Genomic DNA, 12,464 nt, shown 5'->3' with positions numbered 1-12,464 from the left:
ATTACAACTTTCAGTTCCCTCTATTAAGTTTATACGAGCATCCCTTCCATAACAACCATATATACCCTAAGGGCATAGCTTACAACGCCTACCCTCGGGCCCTGGGGGGCTGTGTCAACACCGGAGATTTTGTTATATGAACTTATTTTTTTACAAAATTTATATCTCAAAATTTTTGCCTGATGCATTTAGAACGTGGAGGGGGGGGGGGGAGGGATAGTTGCCCTCAAATCTCTTTTGACTCTTAAAAAGTAAACGAGAACTTTCAATTCCCAATCATGTGAACCCTCTCCGAAGTTTATACAAGCTTCCCTTCTATACAAAAACGATATATGCCCCCAGAGCATTACTTACAACGCCTGCCTCTGGGCCATGGGGGGTTGCGTCGACACAGAAGTTTTTCTTGTCTGACCTTTGAATTATTTTTAATGAAATGGCTATTTCAAAAACTTTATCGGATATGCTTGGGGGAAAAAGGGTGCGTGAGGGGGGGGGGGTAGTTGCCATCGGATATGTTTTGACTCTTAAAAAGTGAACTAGAACTTTCAATTTCCAAGATTTCTATCTGGAAATCAACTACGTAGAACAAAATGGCTATCTCAAAATTTTGATTGGATGTGTTTGGGGAAATGGTGGGCGTGGAAGGGGTGTTCGTTGCGTACAAATCACTTTTTACACTTAAAAAGGGCAATAGAACTCTCGATTTCCAATCGAATGATTCCCCTTTGAAGTTTTTACGACGACTCCTTCCATATTAAGTGCCTCCGGGAAAAAAAATAAATAAATAATAAAACAATGGAGTCGTATGGCCTTTACTATAGGCAACGCTATAGCGTTGCCTCTGAAAATCTTTCTTTATGACATCCTCTCACTCCAGACGAGGACGACCTGCTTTCCATTTAGCCTTAGACGGTTGACCGAAAAGGAAAATCTTCGGCAATCTGTCATCCTTCATCCGCACAACGTGCCCTAGCCACCTCAACCTGTCTTTCATTATAGCCCTAGAAAGTGGGATTGAACCACATTTTTCGCAAAACCTACTGTTTAAAATACGGTCAGTCAGCCAGGCACCCAGAACAATCCGTAGGTAATTTCTCTGGAAAACATCTAGCGAATCTTCATTCGCTTATCGGAGCGCCCATGCTTCAGAGCTATATTTAACCACTGTCATCACTGTACCTTCTAAGATTCTAATCTTGGTTTGCAAACTTATCTTCCCATTCTCCCAATTTTTTTTTTAACTGTGAAAAAACACCCTGAACCTTGGCTATTCTACTTTAACATCTTCACAAATTTTTCCTCGCAAAACAAAATCTTCCTTCACATCCAAGGTATCACAAACTTTTTTCATTTTCCTCTATATCTTTTTCTGCAACAGTATCTCGGTTTGGCACATTCTCAAAATGTCCTGTCCATCTTACTTTAACGGTTTCCTTGTCATAATCTGTTGCCTTATTACTATCTTTAATTGGGCCGAGTTGAGGTTAACTGCTCCTTCGCAACTTATTTACATGTCCTAAGAATATTTAACTATTATGCCGTCTAGCTGCATCTTCCAGATCCTCGCTAATTTTATCCATGGCCTCTACTTCACACCTCCTTAGTTCATGATTTAATGCTTTCTCCACTTTCTGTACATTTCTTTTGTTTTCATATGATCTATCACTCAGATAATTCTTATATAAGTCCCTTCTCCTTTCTATTAAACATAAAGCTTTTTCACTAATATTCTTAGCTGCATTTATAGCTTTCTTCCCTAAGACACCTTCAGCAACTTCACAAATTATTTTTCTGAAGTTATTCCAACCATCTTCCACATTGTCAAATTTTAAACTCTCAAGTTTAGTATTCAACTGTTCCTGGAAAGTTTCTCTGAAATCCTCATCCGGGAGTCTACCAACATCATAACTTCCCGGGAGGTAGTTATCCTTCCGAAATTTCAGCTTTAAATTGACCCTAGACACTACTAGATGGTGCATATGAGCCATTTTATGACCAAACACCGTACTGGTTATAACTAGATTGTTATGCCTACAAAATTGCATAACGTCTGCAGCCATTACTGTTTTCTTTTCCTGCATCAAATTTACCTAGGCTAGGATACCATCTATCCTTATTTCTACCAACTTGGGCGTTAACAGAATCTTTTATCTTTATGTTTGTTATGTGCGCTAAATTATGTACCATAAATCTCAAATTAAAATGCAGTTTAGTTTGTTAAAAATATTAGAGGTGAAAATTGTTTCATTTTAACGGATATTAGAGGCTACAGTACCGAATGGTTAGTAAATCTTTCTGTCATTTCTTTGATTTACAATATTAATTTGATTAAATATTAAAGAAATTAATGTCCGAGATGCAATCAACCCTTTAAAAGTATCAAAATAAAAGATACACAATTCTTATGTTGGGTGCGATGAAGCGGTAGTTTCTCTCTTAATTAGGGAAAACTGTCATCTTTCTATTAGACACATTTCTGTATGCCAACACATTTCTTATGTCTTTAACATCTTTTTGAACTAAATATTTAACTTTTTGATACATCCTTCCCATCAAAGTATATTCGATTTTAATTGTGTTCTTTACTTGACGCTCAGCACAGATACTACCGAGTAACATTGCCGAAATCTCATGAGAGGATCAACACCAGAGGCGGTTTTAGGGGGGACAGAGCACTTGCCCCGGGCGCAGAAATGTTAGAGACGCAAAATTTCAAATAAATAATGTAAAGGTTATAATCTTTTTGTGATTTTGACATTTTATTTTTATTTAAATAAAATAGAGGGTGCAGCTGGTAAATTTTTCTTAAATTTGGCCTGGAAGTTTTTGGGTGACAGAGGAGAGGGGCGCTAATCAAGATTTTGCCCCGGGCTTAAGAGAGGCTAGAACCGCCACTGACCAACAAATAGCTACTCTACTGCCTGTTGCCTCAGTTTATAGTTAATTTTAAAGTTATTGGCAGTGTTGACACTACAGGGTATATTGCAATGATGACAAAGGGGGGGGGGGAGGAGGGATATAATGGCGAGATAGAAATTGACATAAAAATTCAAAACCAATATCATATATTCCTTATTTGTATATCCAATAGTCTTCAGAGCGTTATGTTCAAATACTAACAGTTTTCTTTTCACTGTTCTTAGACAAACCTTTCAGCGCGCATGGACTGCTCGAAATGCTCAGCCTCGATGAGCCCTTTACTCTGAGCAACTCTTTAAAATAGGAAAACTGACTTATTTCGAGAGTTATTTCGAAAGTGTTTCAACAATTCCCCTTTCAAGAGTTTTTAAGTCATCGCCATCTACTTAAGAGTTAATTTACTTTACTTCTGATTGGACGGACAATAGTTAATAGTCAAGGTTTGAGAACATCTTAGTTACACATTAGCGGAGAACGAAAGATGGCGTTCCATGGACAAAAACAACTAACCTGTTTATGGACAATGCTTGCTACAATTTCTTTGGCAGCCTTTATTCGTTCTTTTTCAATCGGACCAATCGACAACTCCAATGGATTTATAAACAAAAACTCTATGGGAGACAGAGATTCAGGAATAATCTAAAAATAAATTTAATGGAATACAAATCACAAACAATCATTGAATGAAAAGAAGACAATAGCTTAAAATAATACAATGAGACCAAAGTCCAAGGTTTCCTTTAAGAAACTGGGAATGGGTCATTCTATGCGACCCGTACAATCTCTTAAAATAACATAGCTGAACGCTTTCTAACTGTGCAGCGCTCTCATGTCCCCAGATCTCTGCCCCGTAATGGAGAATCGGCATAATCTTAGATAAAAAAAACCCTCTTATGCAAAGACAAATTCTTTATTCCACTAATTTTATTCCTGAAAAGTGAAAATGTTGCAGCTTTTCCCCTATTTAACACTTCTTTAATATGAGAACTCCATCCACCATTACTTTGGAAGATATAACCAAGATACTTTATTTTTTCAACTACTTCTAAAGGTTGTCCCCAAAATACAAATATATTATCTATTTTTTCATTCCTTTTACTGAAAACAACCACTTTAGTTTTCATAACGTTCAGCTGTAACTTTTTCATTTGTAAGTATTCCTCAATTAAATCGAGTAACATCTGAAGCTCCCTTGCCAACTTCGCCACCAATGCAGTGTCATCCGCAAATAATAACACTGAAAAATTAATTTTTCCAAGACACAGCTTTGGAGCCCATTTTTCTTCCAGAAACTCCACCATATCATTCAAAAACAAACCGAACAGTCTCGGGGACATGGCACTGCCCTGCTTCACTCCTTTCTTAAGGTCAAATAGCCCGGAAAATCCCGAACCTGCAACCCTGACCATAGACTTAGTCCCAGAATACATACCAACAAATAAACGAATAAAACTTAAAGGTAGACCTACATCACTTAAACACTTTTCAAGGAGAGCTCTATCTACATTGTCGAATGCCTTTCTTAAGTCTAGAAACACAACATACAGCTTTTTTCTACCTGATCCATACTTCTCTATCAGTGCACTTAACACAAATGCTCTATCCGACGTACTATACCCTTTCCTGAAACCCCCCTGCTCCGCTTTAATTACCCCATAACCCTCCAACCATTCATTCAACCGATTGTCCAAAATCTTTTCTAAAATTTTACTAAGTGCAGGCACTAATGCTATCAACCTATAGCTATCATGATCACTAGGACTACCTTTCTTAAGTAGAGGTACTATAATCGATAATTTCCATAGGGAAGGTCATATACCACTACTTATAATTCTATTAAAAATACCCACTAAAACTAGCCAAAAAACATCAAGAAACCTCTTTAACAAAACTGCTGGTATACCATCTATTCCTGGCCCTGATCCTTCATCTCCCTTCATCTTCTTAACTACTTTCCTAACTTCATCTGAGGTTACCTCCTTCACTAACTCATAATCTTTTTCTTTCATCGGAAAACTGCGGAGCAACCCTTGAATCTTCACTATCAAGGCCACTAGAATCTTCATCTATACTCTCAAGAAAACTAGGCCAAGTATCAGCTTCAGGGATTTGTAATTGGCCTTTTCCTTGTCCATTCTCCTGCCTTATTCCTGACCAAAATTGCTTTGTATCCCCTACCATATAAGCCTTCTCTATCTCTTTCTGTTCCTCTCTAATTTTCTCTCGTTTTTTCCTCCGTTTTAGCCTATTATATTCCTTTCTCCTTTCCTTAAACCGTAAAAACAAGCTCTGCCTTTCTTCCTCTACAGAGCAAGCATTTACCAAATCTAATAACTCCTCCAACTCCTTTTTAAAAGAACAACATTCATCATCAAAAAAACTATTTTTCCTTTTCATATTTAGTTTCTCTGACACAAAAGCACACTCATAAATTACAAAACCCAAATCTTCCAATATACATTTATATAAACATATATATATATATATATATATATATATATATATATATATATATATATATATATATATATATATAGTACCGGGCCCCGGTTCTCGGCAGGTTTCTATATATAGATTCTCACTGTCGCTTGTCTTCTAATCGCAGATAATTTGAACCTTTTCTTGATGTCATGACGTCCAAATGGACCTTAAATTAGAAGTTTTTATTTTCAAAGGTATGTAAGACATTGACGACCACCTTTAGACCGTTCGAATTAAAAGAAGAGCTTACTCATAAAGGGCCGTCGATAGACTAGACGTTTGGTAGAAGTTTATATTTTCGAAGACCACACTGCCTTTCCATGACGTATAAATAACAGTTCGAATAGGGATAAACCCTTTTATTAGACAGTGAAAACAATGCTAATTCTGGATATGAAAGGATTTATACAATAAAAGGATTTATCCCTATTTAAATCGTTATTTGTACGTTGGTAGAAGTTGATATCCTACACCTTGTGGAATGTTCAAATGGAACACATTACTATATTTTCAAAGCTCAAAGAAAGGCTGGAAACCTTTAAGAACAACGAAGCCTCAATAAAAATCTGGAATGGTCTCTATTCCAATAATACGAATTCAAAGATGGGATGCAAAAACTCCGAGACAAAACTGATCAGCAACACCCATGCATGGGTGACAGTTGTCTAATGCAGTTCCCACGCCATCTATCTGAGTGCCTTGATGCAAGTAAAAAGCTGACAAAACTCAGAGGGCTTATATCGCTATTGGAAAAACTAGCAGGGTAGTCGGTGATTTAAATCCGAGAATTTCAATTGTTTAAAATACAGGCTCAGTTTTTATGCGGACCTGAAAAAAAAAGAGTAACTGGACAAACAAACAACTAGTCCGAAAATAGCATTATATGTTAAGGTGTCTGAGTTAAGTTTTCATGGATTCGGATTCGGAACTAATCGACAACGGACTATGCAACTACTTTGGTGGAAACAAACCACGATTTGCGAATTATATAATTAAGATGTTTCGTTTTGGATCTTTGTATAGATATATTAGCCCCAAATGAGTAGAACTAACGCCCCCTCACCCCGTGCCTTCTGAAGACTAGAACGTAATTTGAAATTTATTAAAAACAATCCTTATTTCAAGGTGAATGTTATTTCTCATAATATCGAAAAAACACAAATGGACGTGAATTGACAATTTAATATACATATACTGATATTTATTCCTTGAAGTTTTAATCAATTTGGATTTAATAAAATGAGAAAAGTGAAAATATTTAGAATACAATTTGTTTTCAGTAAAGTGCAAATTATGTTCTGGTCTTCAGAAGGCATGGGGGGGGGCGTCAACCCTACTCATCTTTGTTTCTGCTTGTTTTGAGTTTAATGCGATTATTTATTATAATTTCTTTTCGTTTTTGGTTTCTTTTATTTATTTATGCTGATATGTGGTAATTTTACGTTTCTAAAATTATTTGACTTTATTTCTGCTCATTTTGGTTTAACGTAGCTCTTCTTTGAAAAATTAATTTTTTGAAAAAGTTTTTAAAATTAATTTTTGTTCGTTTTTCTATTGACATAGTCTTTCTCATTGGAAAAGAAAAGATTATTTTAAATATTTTGTTGTTTTTTTTTCTCTAGGAAACCATAGTTTGGCTAACTATTTATATGTGGGAGAAAATTTTCAACAATTTTTATTGGCATACATCCTTTTGAAAATTTGGACAAACATAGCATCGTTTAATTTTGTTTTACACCTCAAGTTTTCCGAAAAATAAAACTTAATACCATCGCCAAAATATTGTATCTATGCTATTTTGACAACCTGGATGTACTTACACCTTTTGATTTAATTCAATAGCAAGAGCAGAAGAAGTATAATAGTAGCCCTGAAAGTTTCAACTTAGTTCAACTTCAAACAACATGAACTTTCCATGGAAGTTTCTACTTTATACCCTATTATAGATTATACCCTAGCAGAAGCAACAGTAGGAGCAGCAGGAGTAACATTAGTGATAGCAGAAGAAGTATTACTAGTAAGCAGTAATGACTTGACTTGACTTTATTTAACAAAAACATATACATAAATTTTATACAAAGGAGAAGAGAGGAATCTCGTAATGTCTCTTTTATCAAACAATAGGGGGAAAAAAAATACACTTCCCGCTAACATAACTTCAGAAAGAAAAGAAAATTTGATAAGAACATAACACGATTTAAATTAAACTTAAAGAAGAAATGAAAAAAGAAAAAAAAAAAAAAAAAAAAAAAAAAAACATACATAACTTAACTATCGACTCACGGAGATAGGGATGGGATTTACTTAACAATTTATAAATAAATCAATAATACAATCAATCCCCGCTACTGTAGGCTGAAAGGAGCATCTTTTTCAATTTCTTTTTATATATGTATAGTGATGGTCATTCACTTACTAATTCAAATAACTTATATTTATTCGCAATATGAGGAAGTTTATATCTTGAACTTAGTCTGGATCTCTCTATTTTAACAAACGGGAAAAGAAACTTAATCCTAGCTCTTGATAAAAGGCTATGTTTATTTTCAACCAAAAGTTTCATACTATTGAAAAAATGATCTTTATGTTGGATTTTCAAAAACCATATGCCCAAATTAAGGTGCAAAATTTGTTGTAAATCCAGAATATCAAGAAATAGAAAAGATGTTTTAATTTCAGATAATTCCTCTGTCTTCCTAGGGTGTGCTAAAAAATGGTCCAGAATTCTTATTGATTTATTTTGAACAATTTGGAGTCCTCGTAAATGTATTCAACAAATGGTATTCATATTGTGCCTTTTTGATCTAGTGTAACGTCCCCTCCATATGCTTTTCCTGGTAGTTTCAACTTAATACTTTAAGCCGTTTCTGAGATATTTCTGATACATCCTGTTGATAACCGGCATGAACATAATGTTTTTTTATATAGCCCAACATTCCCCTCAACAGACCCTGAAAGCTCCACAATTATACGACTAGCCTTAGTAATATTAGTACTAACAGCGGTAGTAGTACGACTACTAGTAGTAGTATAAACATCGTACATTTTTGTTAGCTCAACATACCCCTCAGCATGCTCTGAAAGTTCCAGCCTAATATTCTGAGCCATTCTTGATATACTGCCGATACGGCAATTTGACAGCTTGCAAACATACAGCGTGTTTGAATTTAATTTTACATACCCCCAACCCGCCGTGCAAAAAATGGGATAGCAAAGGAGCAATGCTTCTTGGCAGTTTTCAAATTTGTTGACAAAATTTTGTCTGAAAATACCATTTTATATATAAGAATAATTTTTGCTTAAAGAAAAGCTGTCAAAACACAGGTTGTGCTTCGACATGAAAAAAGAGGGGTAGCCCAGTAGCAAAGCTTCTTGGCAGTTTTCATGGCCTAGTAAAATTTGTTGGCAGATTCTGTCTGAAAATACCAGTGCTTCCACTATCCCCGAATTTTCGGGAATCTCCCCAAAAATCTAGTCTTCTCGAAAAAAAATCAGTTCCCCAAAAATCCCCTTTCACTCAAGGTTGCCCCTCCTAGTACCCTAATTTATCACTAGTGACAGTCCCCCCCACTCCCTAATAACTATCACTTTCATTTAACTTGATATAATTTATTCACTACTATCCAAAGTTTTTGTCTCAATTATTTACTACACATCATAACCAAGACATAGATCCCTGAATTACTTACCTTTCTTCCGATGCTAGCAAAAGAATAATGTTTATAAGACTATTACGGTTTATTACATCATAAAAGAATATCAAAACCTCAGTACCCCTTTTCTTTTTATAGACAAATCCGAAAAAAACATTGCAAAAAGAGCTGAATTCCATTGGAGACCATTTAGGAACCGCATCTCAAGAGCTCACAATTCTCAAAGCGGACCTTGAAAAGAAAAATCAGGAGCTTGCAAAGGCGAACAACACCACTTTTCAGGTAATTCCATTTTACTCGATATTTACTCGGTATTTTACATTTGTAATTCACATATATGCGGTAATTTACGTGTACAATTTGCATATACTCGATAATTTACATGTGTAATGGTCATACAGTTGGTGATATCCATGCATGATTTATATATACTCCGTAATCTTTCATATAAATTTGGTGTTTTTCCGGATGCTCTCAAGCGTGCTCGGATTATTGTTCGGTATAAAGGTGGACCAAGAAATGATCCAGCAACTTATCGACCAATTTCAATTTTATCAGTATTTAGTAAAATCTTTGAAAAGGCTATGCTTTGTCGTCTCCTTACTTTTATAAAATCTAAAATAAATTCTTCGTGATTTTCAATTTGGTTTCCAAATGAAGCACTACTGAACAGGCATGTATGACCCTTTTGAATTTTATACATTCTGCATTAGATTCGGGATCAATACCAGCTACTATATTCCTGGATATTCGTAAGGCAATAGATTCCTTAACCCATGAAATTCTTCTGACGAAAATGTTTCATTTTGGCATTAGGGGTAATGTATTTTCTTGGTTTCATTCTTATTTAAATGATAGGTTAATTTCTGTTGATCCACTTTTCCGTTTACCCTCACAAGTGAATTTTGACGTCCCTCAAGGATCAGTTTTAGGGCCTGTGCTATTTTTGATTTACGTAAATAATCTTTTTTATGTAGTAAAAAAGCAGAAACTTATTAATTTCTGTAAGTTTTGTCATCCTAAGCCTTTCCTTGTCCATAGTGTCAACTCTAGTTCCCCATCTTCTGATGTCTTGGTTTGTTTTGCTGATGACAGCATTCTTGGCACTTGGGGAAATTGCGAATCAGAGCTTCGATTAAATCTGGAAATTTGTTTGAGAGAGTAATTTTATGGCTTGATGCTAATTACCTTACCCTAAATTTTTCAAAGTCCAGTTGTTTTTTTTATATATTTTCGCGTGTTTCTCAGATTTATCCTCAGTTATCTGAAATTCACCAGCCAAATGGGATAATTCATAGATATAAAGATCGATATGTTCGTTTTTTGGGCATTCTTGAAGATGAAAACTTGTCTTTCAAACGTCACATTGATTTGATTAAAATGAAGATATGCAGGAGTTTCGGTATTTTAAGGAAACTAAAACACACTTTTCCTGGATCAATTTTGAAAATCCTTCATCACTGCTTGATCCAATCTTACGCTTCTTACTGTCCAATAGTATGGAGGTCAACCTTTCTTTCACTGTTAAAACCTCTTTCTAAGGTTTATAATAAAGCTAGAAACGTTATTAAGGAAACTAATCATTCAGGAGTTATCCCATTTTTTGATCTAGAGTCACTGTATATTATTTCGTATGTATGTTTTACCTTTTCTCAGATTCATGGTGACCTCCCCCATCCCCTAAGTGTTCCGCCGTCTTTTACCTGTGATCAAAACAATTATCATCTTCGCAATTCGAACAACCACATTTAAATTCCTTTTACTCCTTGTGTAAGGTCAGATTTTAATCCTTTAATGGTGAGTCATATTGTGTGAAATAAGTTGCTCGAATCAGCTCGAAAGCACCACTCATTCGGTTTGTCCAAATAAATTGTTAAAAGTTCTTTGGCGTCTTAGAAGTTATTTTATCTATTTTTTGTTCAATATATATTTATTATTATTATATTGGAGTCTATTTAATCTACTAATCTACTTAATTAATTTAGTCTATTCAATCTATTTAGTTTTGTTTTCTATAATTTTTATTTTATTTATATTTTCATTTCTTCTCCTTTTTGGTCTTCTCTCTGTGAGTAAGTGATTATTAAAAAAAAAAAATCCTTCTCTGAGTAAGTGACTCGTTTGAGAGTGTAGGAAAGGATTATCAATTTTGAAAATCCTTTTTCACTGCTTGATCCAATCTTACGTTTCTTACTGTCCAATAGCATGGATGTCAACCATTCCTTCACTGTAAAAACCACTTTCTAAGGTTCACAATAAAGCTGGAAACTTTATTAAGGAAACTGATCGTTCAGGAGTTATCCCATTACTTGATCTCGAGTCACTTTATATTCTTTCGTGTGCATGTTTTATTTTTTCTCAGCTTCATGGTGACCTCCCCCATCCCCTAAGTGTTCCGCCATCTTTTACCTCTGATCAGAATAATTATAATCTTCGCAGTACCAACAATCATATTCAAGTTCCTTTTACTCCTTGTGTAAGGTCAGATTTTAATCCTTTAATTGCGAGTTATATTGTGTGAAATAAGTTGCTCGAATCAGCTCGAAAGCACCACTCATTCGGTTTGTCCAAATAAATTGTTAAAAGTTCTTTGGCGTCTTAGAAGTTATTTTATCTATTTTTTGTTTAATATATATTTATTATTATTATATTGGAGTCTGTTTAATCTACTAATCTACTTAATTAATTTAGTCTATTCAATCTATTTAGTTTTGTTTTCTATAGTTTTTATTTTATTTATCTTTTCTTTTCTTCTCCTTTTTGCTCTTCTCTCTGTGAGTAAGTGATTATTAAAAAAAAAAATCCTTCTCTGAGTAAGTGACTCGTTTGAGAGTGTAGGAAAGGATTATCCATTTTGAAAATCCTTTTTCACTGCTTGATCCAATCTTACGTTTCTTACTGTCCAATAGCATGGATGTCAACCGTTCCTTCACTGTAAAAACCCCCTTCTAAGGTTCACAATAAAGCTGGAAACTTTATTAAGGAAACTAATCGTTCAGGAGTTATCCCATTACTTGATCTCGAGTCACTTTATATTCTTTCGTGTGCATGTTTTATTTTTTCTCAGCTACATGGTGACCTCCCCCATCCCCTAAGTGTTCCGCCATCTTTTACCTTTGATCAGAATAATTATAATCTTCGCAGTACCAACAATCAAACAGTTCGTGGTAACTGTAAGTAAGGAGCGACCCGGCTCAATGGTAACCGAAACTCTAGAAAACGGGTTTTTGATACCAATAGATACATCAAAAGAATCAGATTTTAATGCTGATTTCAAATATATAATTTTCATCAAGTTTAGTGCTACCCATCAAAAGTCACGCGCCTGAGAAAATTTGGCTGATTTTCAAAAAAAGGGGGAAAGACCCCGTAAAAGTTATAGAGCCTTAATGAAAATCCCAACATCATATT

At 34.8% G+C, this 12,464-nt stretch overlaps 1 protein-coding gene across 3 annotated transcripts in view; it reads right to left on the bottom strand.

Annotated features, from left to right (window-relative positions):
• Positions 1 to 12,464, bottom strand: part of dop (microtubule-associated serine/threonine (MAST) protein kinase dop) — a 256,822-nt gene that overhangs the window by 205,587 nt on the left and 38,771 nt on the right. For all 3 annotated transcript variants that reach the window (XM_089100465.1, XM_089100467.1, XM_089100466.1), the window contains exon 3: positions 3,430 to 3,558. In XM_089100465.1, coding sequence (XP_088956591.1) covers positions 3,430 to 3,558 — 129 coding nt within the window. The remainder of the gene's footprint in view (positions 1 to 3,429; positions 3,559 to 12,464) is intronic.

Source organism: Artemia sp. Qi Xiang Cuo, chromosome 14, assembly GCF_049724085.1.
Source record: "Artemia sp. Qi Xiang Cuo chromosome 14, ASM4972408v1, whole genome shotgun sequence".
Classification (NCBI taxonomy): domain Eukaryota; kingdom Metazoa; phylum Arthropoda; class Branchiopoda; order Anostraca; family Artemiidae; genus Artemia; species Artemia sp. Qi Xiang Cuo.
The sequence above is the reverse complement of the archived record's forward strand: the minus strand, read 5'-3'. Positions and strand labels throughout refer to the sequence as shown.